Source organism: Drosophila serrata, unplaced genomic scaffold (assembly GCF_035046125.1).
Source record: "Drosophila serrata isolate PLE 108 unplaced genomic scaffold, ASM3504612v1 contig_208, whole genome shotgun sequence".
NCBI lineage: Eukaryota > Metazoa > Arthropoda > Insecta > Diptera > Drosophilidae > Drosophila > Drosophila serrata.
This window is the reverse complement of record NW_028257106.1, coordinates 38154-54465: the sequence shown is the minus strand read 5'-3', so window position 1 is coordinate 54465 and position 16312 is coordinate 38154. Positions and strand designations below refer to the sequence as shown.

The window sequence follows — 16312 nt, the reverse complement described above, 5'->3', positions numbered from 1 at the left end:
TCAGTCCGTACCGCCGCTCGCCTGGTCACTCCATCTACTCCAGTGAACACCTCCTCCACGACAGTTGAATATCCACTCGATTCCTTTGGACGACAGCTCGCCCTGACTCTTCTCTGGCTCGAAAACCTCGTTGAATCTTCTGGCCTCTCGATTGGCTCCAACGAAGTTTTTCCCACTATCGCTCCTCATCTTGACCACCGGTCCTCGCCGGCTCATGAAGTTCCTCATAGCGATGATACAGAAATCTGTAGATAAATCATGGGCCATCTCCAATCGTCACGTGCAACGGTCCAAAATAATCCAAGCCCGTGTGCTTAAATGGCCATCCGTTGGCTTCCAGTCGGTCCTCTGGCAAGGGACCCATTATTGGCTGCATCGGCTGTGCCCTCCGTAGCTTGCAAATCTGGCAGTCAGCCGCCACTTTCCGTAGCAGCCTCCGTAAGTTCGTTATCCAGAACTTCTTTCGTATCTCGCCTATGGTCGCATCGTGGTTCTGATGGCCCATCTTTTGGTGGTAGTGGTGTACTACCGTCACCGTCAGCGTGTGTCTGTGGGACAGTATAATGGGGCGCAGGGCGCTGTATGGCACACAAGCGGCGGCGTCGATCCTTCCCCTTACACGCATGACTCCCTCGTCGTCAAAATACGGGGACAGCCCTCGCAGTTGGCTGCCTTCTTTCGAGATCCTTCTAGCTTTGTCCCTCTCTTCTCCGGAGAACGCTTCACTTTGCGACTGCCGGATCAAATATCCGCTCCGCGTTGGCGCATTCGTTTGCCGTGAGTCCATACTTCTCACGGTCGCTATACTGGCACCGGCATCGTCGGACGAATCTAAGGACCCAGGCCGTGGTCCTTACCAGCCGGTTGTAGTTTGAGAACCTCTGGTGGCTCTCGTGCAGCCACTACCATTAGAGGAGCTCTCTGGCCAATTCTCTTCTGGTTCCCGCAGGAACGTCGGCCCGCGTATCCATCGTGATCCTTGACTGAGGTCCACATGGCGTTGCGGCCTGGTTGCGTCATCTGCTACGTTCTCGGCAATTGGTACCCATCTCCATTGGGATACTTCCGTCGACTCCAGGATTTCTGCCACCCGGTTTCCAACAAACTGTTTATACCGCCGGTGGGTGCTGCTTATCCAGTGCAGCACTGTCTTAGAATCCGTCCAGAGTACGTATCTGCTTATCTCTACACTGTGTTCCTGTTTCACAGTGTTCATCAGACGTATTCCCAGCACGGCTGCCTGTAGTTCCAATCTCGGGACTGACATTGTCCTCATCGGAGCACTTTTCGTTTTGGCACATACGAAATGCACCCGCACGTCGTCGTGCCGACTGGCTGGAGTCCACGAAGACGTGCAGCTGGAGTGCTCGTACTCCTCCAGTACCAAAATAGTAGCGTGGACATCGGAACTTCTTCACATAGCTCATCTGTTGCCGCCAGCTCTCAAATGCCGTGGCTAGCTCGTCTGGTAATGGCTCGTCCCATGTGACCCATGTTTTCGCCAAATCTCTCGCATAAGTAGCTTGGCGGTTACCATGTAGCACCTCAAGAACCCAATCGGATCAAACGTGAACATCACCAAGCTGAGGAACTCCCTCTTGATAGGGACACGTTCCCCCGTCATCACGCTGCTTGGAACCCGATGGTACTTGACGCTGAATCTGAAGTCATCTGTAGCCGGGTGCCAATACATGCCCAATACCTTCTGCTCGGATTCGGTCCACTCGACGTTTTCGTTGGTGCCTAACGGATTTAAGGCTCTGACCAATTTCGCCGAGCTGGAAGAAAACCGACACAAATCAAAACCGGCACTTGCGTGTATCTCTCTTACTCGTTTTGAGACGGCTATAGCTTCATCCTCATCTGCGAAGCTATCTACGTAATCGTCCACGTAGTGGTACTCATTAATAGCCAGGACCGCCCAGGGATCAGTGTGCACGTGCCTTGAAGCATTTACAGTCTTCACGTGCTGCGCTGAGCATGGCGAACAAGCTGCTCCAAACGTCATCACTGTCATCTCGTAGATCTCCAAGTCTTTGCGGTCATCTCCGTGTTCCGTGTTCCGTGCTCCGTGTTCTCACGGTTACCAAAAGTGACCTCCTGCTGCTCTAGTCGTCGTGCGTATCCCTTCTTGACGTAGTCATCCATGATCGCATTGTAGGCCTGCGCGAAGTTCGCATCGCGCTTCATTTTCCGTTCGATGTTGACGAGTCGCCGTAGTGCCATGTTGTAACTGTCTGGCAGTCTCGTCTCGTCATCCTTCCATAGCAGCCCAGTCTGGTATCGTTGACCTATCCGTTTAGTCGTCCTCTCCAAGATGCCCAGAGCCCGTTCATCGTCGCTGGCTGCGACCGGTGGTGCTGGCTTCACTCCGAAGTTCTCTATTTCGAAATAATCGCTGATCATCTTCTCCAGAGCGTCATCCTGGGTAACGGCTAGTAGGCACGATCTCTCCGTCAGTGGACTCGCTTGGCGTCTCACTGGTCCATATACTACCCATCCTAATTTGGTAGCTGCTGCGTATGGTCCTCCTGCGCCGAAGCTTCTGGTCTGCAGGGGAATTCCTAGGTGCGCGTGATCCAGTCCAATAAGGATCCTTGGCGCTGCATTGTTGTACGGCTTCACTGGTAGGCGTACGCTCGCTCTGCCGTCTTGATATCTTCCCGACGTAAACTCTGCATCGGAAGACTCAGGTTGCTTACTGCGTACACGTTCCTTAAACCGTGCCGCTTCGGTTTGCCCGCTCCACTGATCTGCAGGCTAACCCTTCTCGTAGGCTCTCTGGCGGACTTACCGCCAAACCACTGCACGTTTAGTTGTCGACTCTCACCCTTTAGGTGTAGGCTTCGGACGAGCTCGTCGTCTATGAGCGTCACAGACGATCCCTCGTCGAGCAGTGCGTACGTGTCCCACCTGTTGCTTCTCCCCGTACAGCGTCAGGGGCAGAACTCGGAACAGCAGGTGGCCTCCATCCGAATCGACACAACTAAGGTTTCGATGCAGCGTCTCCTGGCGGGTTTGATTCTCATTTTCAATGCGCCCAGCGCTTCTCAGGCTTGTTGCTTGGGCCATGGAAATGTTACTCACTCTTGGATCCGCTGACTGCGGTATCAGCTTGAGTTGGCTGATGACCTCGTGTGGCTCCCGCCTGTGGTTGCTCCGTAGCTCCCTCCTGTGTCCACTATCTGACTGTTGTGGCCGTCTGGGGCTATCGGCTTCGTCATGCAGCAAGTAGTGATGCTTTCTCTGGCATCCGTAGACGTTGCATTTACGGCTCCTCTTGCAGAACCGTACCATGTGCCCGGTTTCAAGGCACGCGAAATAGATCCGCCGCTTCTTGGCGAACTCCAATCGCGTCCTGACAGGGGTGTTGTTGAATTCCTTGCAATCCTTGATGGCGTGTTGCCCTTCACACATGAGGCAACCTCTGGGGTGGTCATTATACCCCTTCTGTTCCATGTCTTCCTAATGCTCACCATGCATCGGAAGCTCCAGATTCGTGTTTGCATGTAACACCCTTCGCTTTGGGGTTTTACTGCTCACGTCCGTAATGGTGTATACCAGCTTAGCGAGCTCGTTTAGCCATTCACTTAGGTGCACTATCGTCGGATATGGTTCCATCGCGACCGCGTACCTGGCCCAGTCCAACCTCCTACTTAGGGGCAATTTGGCGATCAGCTCCTTCATCCGAGTGGGATTTCCTATATGCTGGTCGCCTCTGTCGGTTGACTGCAGAAACGCTGCAAGATTGCTCACCCTCGTGGCGAACGATACAAAATGCCTATGTTGTGCTCCTGAATTGGCTGTAGCTCCCGCACGCTCTCCAGTTGGCTCCGGATCAAATGCTCCGGATGCCCGTATCGGAAGCGAAGCTGTTCCATTACGGCCTGTACGTTGTTAGAATGAATAAGCAGTGATTTGACTGCCGTCCTCGCTTCACCCTTCAATGCCTTCACTAGCCTTTGGCTATTTTCCAATGCTGTACGCCGCCGTCGTCTCCAAGAACGCGCACTGGAATATTGGCCATTCCTCTGGCTGACCTTCGAACTCTGGAAGGATCAGGCAATCTGCGTGGCGTGGAGTGGGTACAGCGAATCTGCGTTGTGGCTCCCGTGGTGCGTGAACATAACCTCGTTCTGGCTGCACCGTGGCCGTGACGCAACATGGCGGCAAGTAGCTTACAGTTGTACAGTCTGTCCGTGTGACTCGTTGCCCTATTGCCGCATTACCACTCCAATATGGCGGCAAACTTCCACTCAATTGTGGCGGCAGATTTGCACTCAATTGTGCCGGCAACTGTTCATCATAAGATGGCGTCACTGCTAGTGGTCCCGTTGGCCGCAAGTCCTTCATTTGCCCTTGCCTGTTGGAGCTCCTTCTCTAGATTTGCGATCCTTGCCATAAGCTTCGCAATCTGTGAAGTCGTGGGGTCCACATCCTGTCCCAGCGCTTCCGCCTGGGCAGGTCCAGTGGTGCGTTTTACCCCGATTCCTTCCTCTGGAGTCCGGATGCTGCAGATGTGGTCGTAGCTGCGGTAACCTCAGGTTGATTAAGTATGGGGCTCCGTCTGGGCGAATGTGTCGTCGGCATATCACGCGTTTAACTCCGTACGTGTTTTCCAAATGCCGTTAGATTTCCGACTCTAATGCAAATTAAGATGCGAACTCAAAGAATGCGAATAAAAGAAAGCGAATAAAAGAATGCGAATAAAAGAAATGACGCCGATCGAAATCCCGGGAGTTGCCATCTAACGCCTGTGCTCCACCGAAACAAGAAATACCAGATTTTGTAGCGTATCCAACACTCGGACTTGAAGTGTGCTAATGAGCTTTCTCGAAAGTGTGTGGTGTTTTATTCTGTTGAGGAAGTACAAACTTAGAATTAACCTCAACCTATTTCCTTTTAACATACCGCAGTATCTCCTCCCTTCTCTGCTGGGATCGTCGATCGGAATAACCGTGGCGCCGAACTTAACATAGCTTTCCGGCCATAAACAGTGTGGCCAGTTACAAACATAGTTCAAATACCGAATACATACTTAACGAAGTTTCGCCTTAGCGGCGCGTAATTCAAACTTGACTGACTATCGATATTCTAGCGGGTTAGCTTATCCGTTCCGCGACAGTCACTTTTCTTAATATTTTATTCAACAAATTGCTATTTTCATTTAAATTATTATTTTTCTTAACATGGTTCCATGGTCTGGTTCAGCGCGTGGTTCTCTGCTGGTTCCCATCTGGTTCCATTTTCATAGTTCGCGCCTTGGATATCAGCCCAAATACACCACCCACTGTTATTCGATTTTCTCGAAATCTGACGGTTAAAAACAATTGAAATTTTCACCAAATATTCCTTAATCTTCCCCTAGTAAGCCTATATACCGTGCATATGCGCCCGCGTTCGTAAATCGAAGTTATATGCCTTACTATTTTTGATGCCCTATTTTGTATGAAGCCGACCCCGAGGTTAGATCACTGTAATGCAATTTGCTCAAAAACTGACGGATTGAAAAAATTGAAACTTGGTACGGTAAAACTACAATAAATGTCCTTTATTTTGGCGTATCCTGTATTGCTGAACGCGTTCGATTAGCCGAGATATTAAGAAATCCGGGAAAACACGATTTTGCACATGTTTTTTTTTAATATATCCAAATGTTAAATACTTCCAAACCCAGTATAAAATAATAGTAAATTCATTTTTTAGCATTTAAAAACTTTATTTTATTCCAATCAATAAATTAAAAATTAAAGATCCCCTCCGTGTTCCATTTCGACGCTAACTCATCGACGCTAATTTGACGGACATGCCGTTTTGTGTGCATTCATGCAGGAGTCTAATGTACATATGTATGTAACGGAATCTGTGAACACTATTTTCAAGGGTTTCCAAATATCTAATACACTTGAAACTTTGCATAGTTCTCAAGGACCGATTACAATGCAATAATTTGATGAAAAAAAACTTTCATTATCCTGATTAGGATTCTTGCCTTACAGAAAGTTGCCCTTAGAATAATTGTAACATTGATTATAGATGCACCCCACGCTTTAAATTCTATTGCTCTGAATTTAATAATTTTGTTTGTAATTATATATTATTTTCTTCTTTTTATTTATTTATAAAAGCGTGTTTTTTTTATTTTTTTTTAAACTATTATTTATGAGCAGAGAAAAACGGTCAACAGTTATTTGCGAACTCTGAAATATATTAATAATTACTTCAGTTGATTACATTAAAATGAGAAGATACGGAAAAATAAGTAAAATGGCACAGGGAACATCTATTATCTTTAGACAGCAAAAAGCGAGGAATGGCGAATATTTTATTCTGAAGTCTCAGATATCTATGAGATATCATTTAATGGCTTGTCCTTGAAGAAAACGTTGAAATGCATCGAAAACATTTTTTAAATAAGATGAATACGGCCCATTTTCTTCTGGAATGTCCTTATTTTTACCAACTATTAAAAAATTAACTAATTTCATTTTTATGGCAGGAATTATGATTGAAAGAGACTGTCGGAAGCAGAAGCAGCAGATTTAATATCAACATGTTTAAAATCATTATATGTAAACAAGCGATCAGCTGCGGCAGAAGCTTTCCAACTCATAAGCCGGCTTGAAAGCTCTTCCGCCGCAGCTCTTCTGTTTTACTTATCTATTCTCTCGCTTACATTCGCTCACTTACTTTGTAACCAAAATCACACACAAGCACGCACAAATTAAAACATAACTAATTTTACGGCAACACAAAACAAACCCCTCGCTAAATCAACTCGCTTAATAGGTGGCATAAATTAATGCCCTCCTCAAAACATTTGGTGACCCCGACGTGATAGCGTAAAAAATCGTTTTCGTTAAAATAAAAGGTGAAAAGTGCTTATATATAGTTCGTATGCTCACACAACACAATTGCATATCGTTGCATCGCTATTGAACTCTATCGGTACATTCGAGTACATAGCATATCTTTATATATTTGTGCACTAGCATATAGTTGCAGCCCTTTTATATACTTTTCGTGCAAATTGTGTTTGTGCTGTTGGTTTTGGTGGTCCGATAGAACCGTTGGCTCGCGGTCAGTGAACGCCAAGCTTGGCTCCGCTATTCTTTCGTTCTCTATTCTCTGCGTTTGGTACAGCTGCATCGGCCGCAAACCCAAAGTGACATTTGAATACTCTTTTTGAAAAATAAAATGACAGAGAATGATTCGGTTACTGCATGCCCATCCGGGGCCAATAGTGACTTGGACTTTTATAAAGCCAAAGCGGACTCGATTTTTCGACAGCTAGTGGCTTTAAATGACTTTTTCTGTTCAGAAGAGGTGGAACATTTTGATGAGGCCGACCTTCAAGTCAGGCTTGAGCTTATTGAACAAATGCAAGATAAATTTGATAAATCTCAAACAGCTGTCGAAAGGCTCAATCTACTAGAGCTGGCTAGTGATGTGCGTGCAAATTTTCTAAACATTTATTGTGCGGTGAAATCCAAAATATCTCGCGAACTAGAAAAACTCCGCCGAGTGTCAGTGATAAATTCGACTGCACTCGCAAATTTCAACATCGAGCAGTCTTCAACCTCCAGGGCTGGTGTCCGGGCCACTAGGCTGCCCGAGTTTAAGCTGCCACGGTTTGGAGGCGCTTATATGGAATGGCCAGATTTCTATGCTATGTACAGTACAGTCATCGGCAACAACGAGGACCTGACCAATTTGGAAAAATTCCAGCATCTACGCTCCTGTTTAGATGGCCCCGCGCTAGACACAATTCGCTCGCTGGAACCAACAGAGGCAAATTATGAGAAGGCAGTCGACCTATTGACTGCTAGGTTTGATAACAAACTTTTACATTTTCAGGCGCACATAAGATCTATTTTCAGGCTTTCTAGTGTGGTGAAAGGGTCGGCAAGTAGTTTGCGGCAATTGAGCGACGGCATCAACTCTCATCTGCGAGCCCATAACACAATGGCAACCACCCAGGAGATTGCGGATGGAATGCTCATATCCCTGGTGTCCTCCAAACTGGATCAGCATACCCAGGAGAAGTGGGAAGAGGGATTGCCTACCAATAAGCTGCTAAAATGGACGGATATGGCTGCCTTTTTGGAGAAGAGATGTCGGATGATGGAAAACATTGAAAATGCTATGGTAACCCACACACCTAGCAACCAGGTGGGAAAAACTATCAATAAAAATGTCCAAAACGCTTGCATCGCATCATCCTACACCTCATTATGTATTTTGTGTGATTCTAAGGATCACTTTATTTCGAAATGTCCACAATATATTGCCTTGAGTCCCACATTACGCTACAAAGAAGCAAAAAGGCTTCATCTTTGCCTAATTTGCCTGCGTAAAGGCCACCGCCTGCAGCAGTGCAAAACTGGGAACTGCAGGCATTGTCGCTCTAAGCATCATACAATGCTACATTTGGAGTCAAATCCTGCTTCATCACCCTCGCAGCCTACATCCACTTCTGCTCCTCAAAATAGTGCCTCGCTCATTTCTGCTTCGCCAAGTTCACCCCCACCTAAAGCCTCGGTAGATCATCAATCTGATTATGTGCTTCTTGCCACTGACATCATATATGTCCTAAATCGTTCCGGCATAATGGTGCCCTGCAGAGCCTTGCTCGACTCTGCATCGCAAATTAATTTCATAACTTCTCGACTCGCTCATCAATTGCAACTGTCAACTCGTCGCTCAAATACATGCATCTCAGGTATAGGAGAGTCTTCACTCATGGATGATAAGGCGGTAGATATTATTGTACAATCTCACAACAAAAGTTACCGAACATCATTCGCTGCAATAATGACTAGCACCATCACAGATTATCAGCCGCATTTCGACCTAAACTCTTCAGAATGGAACATCCCCAGCAATTTTTTCCTCGCCGATCCGCTCTTTCATAAAAGTCAAAGGATTGACATTCTTATAGGAGCTGGAATCTTCTTCGACCTGCTTTGCGTTGGGCAGATACGGCTGGCCGACCACCTTCCCTCTTTGCAAAAAACTAGATTGGGTTGGGTAGTATCTGGTGGCATATCTTCGCCGGCCCATAAGCACTCTTCTCTTCCCGCATTGTCAGTTGGGCACGATGTACAATTGGAACCTGAATCGTTGCCGGACCTTGTCAAACGGTTTTGGGAAATTGACAGCTATTGTAAATCGTCATCTGCTCCAACTGATGAGGATGCCTTGTGCGAGAATTTACTTGCTCAATCTTATTCTCGGCTTGAGTCAGGCCAATATTCAGTTCGATTGCCCGCAAAGACTAGTCTCGATATGCTAGGAGATTCATACCATCGTGCTTCGCAGCGATTCAAATCATTGGAATCCAAATTGGCTAGAAATCCTAATCTCAAGGCTCAATATATTGCCTTTATAAAGGAGTATATCGATTTAGGCCATATGTCGCTCTCTTGCAAGCAGTCAGCTTTGCCGCACTATTATTTGCCCAACCACTGTGTTCACAAATTGGACAGCTCGACTACCAAACTCAGGGTAGTTTTCGATGGTTCTGCTAAGTCTTCGTCTGGATACTCTTTAAACGAGTTACTCTTTGCTGGTCCCTCCATTCAGCCTAAAATCTTCAACACTTTGGTTCGGTTCAGATCCTTTAAAGTGGCACTATGTGGCGACATCTGCAAAATGTATCGCTGTGTGCGTGTCACCGAACCTGATAATCTGCTCCAATGTATCCTCTGGCGTGATAGTCCAAGCGAAGAAATTAAAATATACACCCTAGACACCGTCACTTATGGTACTAAGCATTCCTAGCAATTCGTGCTATGCAGCAGCTCTCCTATGATGAGGAGAAGGATTTTCCTGTGGCAGCCAAGATCGTGCGTAGGGACTATTATGTTGACGACCTTATTTCTGGAGGCGACTCGATCGAAGAGGTCGCTTATATCCGGCAGCAGGTTAAATCGTTACTTGCAAAAGGCCTATTTCCAATTCGTAAATGGTACTCCAATGAGCCGGCAGCGCTTGAAGGAGAACTTGAGGCTGATCGCGAGAAAATGCTCAAATTCGATGATGGGACTGACGTCGCCAAAACATTTGGCATATACTGGGATACAAGTTCCGATAATTTGCTTTTTGGATTCTCTGGAAATGTAGCAGACAAGCCAGCTACCAAGCGCTCTATTTTATCAGCCGTAGCCAAATTCTACGATCCCCTAGGTCGTATAGCGCCCATTATAACCAGGCTCAAAATATTCCTGCAAATCCTGTGGAAAGATAAGCTCGACTGGGATGAGACTTTGCCACAATCTTTGCATTCCTTATGGTTGGAACACTCTGCGCAAATCTCGGCAGTCAGCCATTTAAAATTTCCTCGCTTCATCATGCAATCTGACTCATCTTTGGAAATTCATGGATTTTGTGATGCAAGCTTGGCGGCATATGGTGCCTGTATTTATGTGCGCTCCGAAACAGGTGGTACCTACTCATCACATTTGCTTTGCTCCAAGTCTAGAGTCTCGCCGCTTAAAACACTAACCATACCCAAGCTTGAATTCTGCGCAGCTCTATTGCTATCCGAACTCATCTACAACATCGCTAAAGCCATTTCTCAGCCTTGCACATATCATTGTTGGTCTGACTAAACAATTGTGCTCTCTTGGATTCGCCGGGCCCTATCAGACTTTAACATTTTCGTTTCCAACAGAATCGCGCAGATTCAAGAAAGGACCAAGGATATGGCTTGGCATCATATATCGACCCACTACAACCCGGCTGACATATTATCCAGAGGATGTACTCCGCTCGAACTTTTGGATTCGACGCTGTGGCGTGAGGGCCCACCATTCCTGCGGACAGACGAAGCTTGCTGGCCGCCTCTTACGCCTACTCTAGTAGATGTGCCTGAACGCCGCCGCCTCGCGCTGGTGCTGACGCAAAGCCAGGATATTTCGTATGGCTGCAAGTTTCAAAATTGTTTTGGAAAGCTGCAGCGAGTCTTTGGCTACATACATCGGTTCCTAATGCTAAAAGCCAAGGATGAGCCACGACGGCGAGGACCTCTTACAGTAGACGACATCAAGGGAGGCACGCATCTGCTCATCAAGGGAATCCAGCTCATCAACTTTGCTGAGGAGTATAAGACCCTGCAATACGAAAGGTAGATTTCCTTAAAAAGCAAGCTGTACTCGCTGCATCCAATCTGCGATGAATCGGGACTTATTCGAGTTGGCGATCGGCTGCAGAATTCATTATTGGATTATGATGCAAAACACCCAATTTTGCTTCCCAAGGATCATCCAGTCACGTCAGCAATCATAGCTCACTTTCATTTGAAATTTCTTCACTCAGGCCCGCAGAGCTTATTGGCGGCTTTACGGCAAAGGTTTTGGCCAATTGGTGGTCGAAAAATAGTCGCCGCCACTATCAACAAATGCATTCGCTGCTTTCGATTAAAGCCCAAATTAACTGAGCACGTCATGGCGCCCTTGCCATCCAACCGCGTGCAGCCAAGTCGACCATTTGTCACAGTGGGAATCGATTTCTGTGCTCCTTTCTACTCCAAGTCTGAAGTCAGAAACCGGCCACCCGTCAAATGCTATATCGCAATATTTGTTTGCTTCGCCACTAAAGCCTGCCATTTGGAGCTGGTGGAAGATTTGTCTGCGGCTTCATTTATCGCTGCCCTCAAGCGCTTCATAAGCCTAAGGGGCAAGCCTGGCACAATATGGTCCGATAACGCTACAAACTTCGTTGGAGCCAAAAACGAGCTGCTGGAGCTGAGGCAACTTTTTCTCGCCGACTCTCAAAACAGCGATCTTCACCAGGCCTTCGTTTCCATCGGGATCAAATGGCAATTTATTCCCCCTCGTTCGCCTCATTTCGGCTGCCGTCAAATCTGCAAAATCTCACTTTCATCGGGTCGTTGGCAACACTATTCTCGCATTCAATGAGCTTCGCACTTTAGTCTATGAAATTTCAGCGATGCTTAACTCTCGACCGCTCTGTCCAATTTCAGAAAACCCTAACGATTTGGATGTTCTTACACCTGGTCACTTTTTGATTGGGTCTTCTTTCGCCACAATCGAGGAGCCCAACACGCACCTCAGCATCGATCGGCTGAGCCGCTGGCAACGAGTTTGCCAAATTCAGCAAATCATCTGGCGGAAGTGGAGTACCAGCTACCTTTTACAAGAGCGTGGGAAATGGCGTGCATCAAGGCCCAACATCCTACCGCATAGCATTGTGGTGCTCAAGGAGGACAACATCCTTCCGCTTCAATGGCGCCTTGGCAGAGTGGAGAGCATCATCCATGGAGCTGACGGTGTGGCCCGTGTCGCTGTCATTCGGACAGCCACCTAATAAAAAGGGCTGTTGGCAAAATAGCTGTTCTACCCCTGGAAACCACCTCATCTGGCAGCGTGCCGCATCCAGGGGGGGGAGCATGTCGGGAGCAGAAGCAGCAGATTTAATATTAATATGTTTAAAATCATTATATGTAAACAAGCGATTAGCTGCCGCAGAAGCTTTCCAACTCATAAGCCGGCTTGAAAGCTCTTCCGCCGCAGCTCTTCTGTTTTGCTTATCTATTCTCTCGCTTACATTCGCTCACTTACTTTGTAACCAAAACCACACACAAGCACGCACAAATTAAAACATAACTAATTTTACGGCAACACAAAACAAACCCCTCGCTAAATCAACTCGCTTAATAGGTGGCATAAATTAATGCCCTCCTCAAAACAGAGACATTTAAAAAAAACAAGCACATGCACGCTACGTTTAATCACAAAGCAAGAAATACATAGAGAAGTCAAACAGTACAAAAAAGTACTATCACAAAAACGGGTGAGCCTGGAACCCCAGAGCACCCGAACGAAATGTCTAGAACCCCAGAGTGCGTTCGGCTGTTTCGAAACCGAGCACAACAATAATAAACTTTTCAGTGACAGATCGACCGTGGAACGATGAGATAATGACAGGTACTGCAGGGTGCATGCAGAAATTTGCACACGCATACAAACGTGCGGGCGCTTGTACACATATACACAGAAATGACCCTGCAGTACCTGTCATCAGTAATTCATCAACGTTTCAACAACAGTCAAGGAGCTGCTGTTTATTTTTCATCGATGACAGTTCATATGAACTGTTGATTTATTTAACATGGGCATGTCCTAGGCTGTCATCAATAAAAATTCATCAATAATTCATGAACAAATTCATCAACAATTCATCATCAATTCATTGATGATTCATCAACAATTCATTAATGTTTAATCTATATTTCGTCAACAATTCATAGATGTTTCATCAACAAATTTCTCAACGGCCGGGCCGTGGACAGAGGGTCGTTGTAGAAGTCGCAGTCGGCATAGGGTCGACTCGGTAGAAGTCGCAGTCGGCAGAGCGTCGCCTCGGTATAAGTCGCAGTCGGCGCGTTGATGACAGTGGCGTATTGATGACACGCAGTACTGCAGGGGAGAGCACAGCGCAAAGGAACGCACCCTTGCTCGTTCCACGGTCGATCGGTCACTTAAAAGTTAATTCTTGTTGTGCTCGGTTTCGAACGAATGCATCGAACTCGAAACAGCCGAACGCACTCTGGAGTTCTAGACATTTCGTTCGGGTGCTCTGGGGTTCAAGGCTCACCCGTTTTTGTGATAGTACTTTTTTGTACTGTTTGACTTCTGGTCATGGTTATGGTCTAAGTGGCGGTCTGTGGAATAGGAAACCAAATCTCTCGATTGTTCCTTTGACAGCTTTAGGATATCGTAGTCCGATTTCATTAAAATGAAGTCCGAAATTTTATAATTATTTAAAATAGCTATGTATGTACGTATGTATATATGAAATTTAATGAAAATATGTTGAAAACTGAAAAGTTATAATTATTTTTTATCAAAAATTTTCCGATCGTTCCAACGGCAGCTATATACATACATATGTATGTACATACATTGTACATATAGAAAACGAACTGAAAAAGTTTAATTTAGATAGCTAAAAACTGAGAGACAAGTTTGCTTAGAAACGGACAGACGGACATGGCTAGTTCGACTCGGCTGTTGATGCTGATCAATAATATACATACATGAATACATACATATATTCTTTATATGGCCGGTAATTTCTCCTTCACTGCGTTGCAAACTTCTGACTGAAATTATAATAGTCTGCAAGGGAGGATAGAAAAAAAACTGTTATTACCAAAATAACGGTTACAACCGAAACTATAACAACCAAGCCAAATAGAGGTCATTGAATTATAGAGGAAAAAGCGGAATTAATAAAAAGCATCCCCATAACAATACTAATAATGATAACAATAACTCGAACAGACAAAACAATGTCTGAGAAATCAATCAAAGCCGGAAAACCAATAAATTACCTAAAGATAAAACGAAATGTAAACAAAGTTCACATTATTTACTTTAATTTCAATCTTTTTGTTTCACTCCGGAATGAACGGACTAAAAAGTAATATACATTAGTTAATACAGGTATAGATATTTAATTAATAAAAGAAAACTCAGATTCATTTAATGATGTCGATTATCATTACATTACTCAAATATCAGGCGTTGGTTAAGGAATAAACTCAAAGGGACTAACTTTCATAGAACTTTTTTCAACTAACTATGCTATGCAGCATAATTTCGACATACATATGTACATACATATGTATGTACATATGCACATAGTAACATCCGATTTCGAATTCTAAGCCTTATTTTATGTACCCCAGCAGATTGCAATTCGATTAATAATTAATACAATATAAATTATATTTATTTATGTGATAAGGAACGAATTTCTACTTTTACATTATACTTCTACATTCACCTATACTACTTCTATTTACAGTTACAATTAAAAATTTTCTTTTTACTTAACGATAGTACCTATGGCAGCTATATACAGTTTGTCAAGTAATTCTTTGCAAAACGAAAAATCCCTCACAATTTTGGGTTTATACTGAAAATTTATTGACAAATACAAGAATTTTTAAAATTTTTCTTTTATAATATTATTAGGATAACTTTAATCTATAAATATAAAAAACAAAACTTAAATATTTTAACTTAAAACATAGTAAAAAATAACAAAAACAAAAACATTGCAATTCGTATGCTGTCAATTAATTCTTTGCAATTTGCAAAGACGTTATAGTTTACCAAGGATAACTTAAAAACTATAATACCTGCGACGTTAATATTTTATGTGGAGTACATTTGCATCTATTATATAATAGTCCGATCTTCTGACTTACATATATAAGAGTAAGACTATATAGAAGCACTAAAATGCCTTTTGGGAAATATAGTCATAAAAGAAACTTAAATTAAAATAAGTAGTAATTATAGTGAAATAACTTAAATAATTTGTCCCCCAATGCAAGCGCTAGAGGCTAAGTATTGCTGTGACGTCATAAGCAAGTGAGCCGCCGCTTCGGCCCACTGGCTGTGGTCGTCCAAAATATTTGAAAAAGACTCTGCATGCTGAAATTTGAATACGCATACAAACGTGTGAGCGCTTGTACACATATACACAGAAACGAGAGCACAGCGCAAAGAAACGCACCCCTGCTCATCCTTCCACGGTCGATCTGCCACTGAAAAGTGAATTCTTGTTGTGCTCGGTTTCGAACGACTGCTTCGAACTCGAAAAAGCCGAAGGCACTCTGGGGTTCTAGACATATCGTTCAGGTGCTCTGGGGTTCCAGGCTCAGCAGTTTTTGTGATAGTTCTTTTTGGTACTGTTTGACACCTCTATGTGTTTCTTGCTTAATGATAGAAGAGAAAATGCAGTTCCATTCGAATTACTTCAAAACCGAGGCTTGTTTGGGTAGAAACGGACATACATACATACATATGTATGTAGCTATTTCGACTCTGTTGTTGATGCTCGAGCATGATCATGAAGAATATACGTATACATATGTACATATGTATGTATATACTTTACAGGGTATTGTAATTCAGTAGAAGGGTATTAAAATAACTTGTCCGTGTTGCAGTCTTACATTTTTCGGACTCTGTTTAGAACGAATTGTTGATTGATTTGTATTAGTAGAAAAAAAAGGCCAGAGTTTAATTTGTTATCAAAATAAATGCTATTGCCAGGTTTGAATGAAAACCAGCGTCGCATTCGACATTTCCCATATTCATACTTCTCTATCTACGCATTTTAATGTCTACTCAATTCTCTTCAGCGTTATTAACAAACACATCAAAAGGTGTATGTACAAACATATAAACATCTACATATGTACATATGTATGTATGTAGGTATGTCCATAGACAAAAAATTGGATGTCCACGTATCAATGAAAAATATTAAC

At 44.4% G+C, this 16312-nt stretch overlaps 4 protein-coding genes and 1 pseudogene across 4 annotated transcripts; 2 read left to right on the top strand and 3 right to left on the bottom strand.

The window, feature by feature from the left end:
* On the bottom strand, positions 1-625 carry LOC147644240 (uncharacterized; annotated as a pseudogene).
* A 228-nt stretch (positions 626-853) lies between these two features.
* On the bottom strand, positions 854-1267 carry LOC147644239 (uncharacterized). Its single transcript, XM_086829487.1, has one exon. The coding sequence runs from the start codon at positions 1265-1267 to the stop codon at positions 854-856; it is 414 nt and encodes a 137-aa protein (XP_086685613.1).
* Positions 1268-1456: 189 nt separating this feature from the next.
* Positions 1457-2017, bottom strand: LOC147644238 (uncharacterized). Its single transcript, XM_086829486.1, has one exon. The coding sequence runs from the start codon at positions 2015-2017 to the stop codon at positions 1457-1459; it is 561 nt and encodes a 186-aa protein (XP_086685612.1).
* A 5180-nt stretch (positions 2018-7197) lies between these two features.
* On the top strand, positions 7198-11105 carry LOC147644237 (uncharacterized). The gene is made up of 2 exons (XM_086829485.1): positions 7198-8172; positions 10676-11105. The coding sequence occupies exons 1-2, from the start codon at positions 7198-7200 to the stop codon at positions 10745-10747; spliced, it is 1047 nt and encodes a 348-aa protein (XP_086685611.1). The 3' UTR covers positions 10748-11105.
* A 342-nt stretch (positions 11106-11447) lies between these two features.
* On the top strand, positions 11448-12330 carry LOC147644236 (uncharacterized). The gene is made up of 2 exons (XM_086829484.1): positions 11448-11892; positions 11987-12330. The coding sequence occupies exons 1-2, from the start codon at positions 11448-11450 to the stop codon at positions 12328-12330; spliced, it is 789 nt and encodes a 262-aa protein (XP_086685610.1).
* The last annotated feature ends 3982 nt before the right edge of the window (positions 12331-16312 follow it).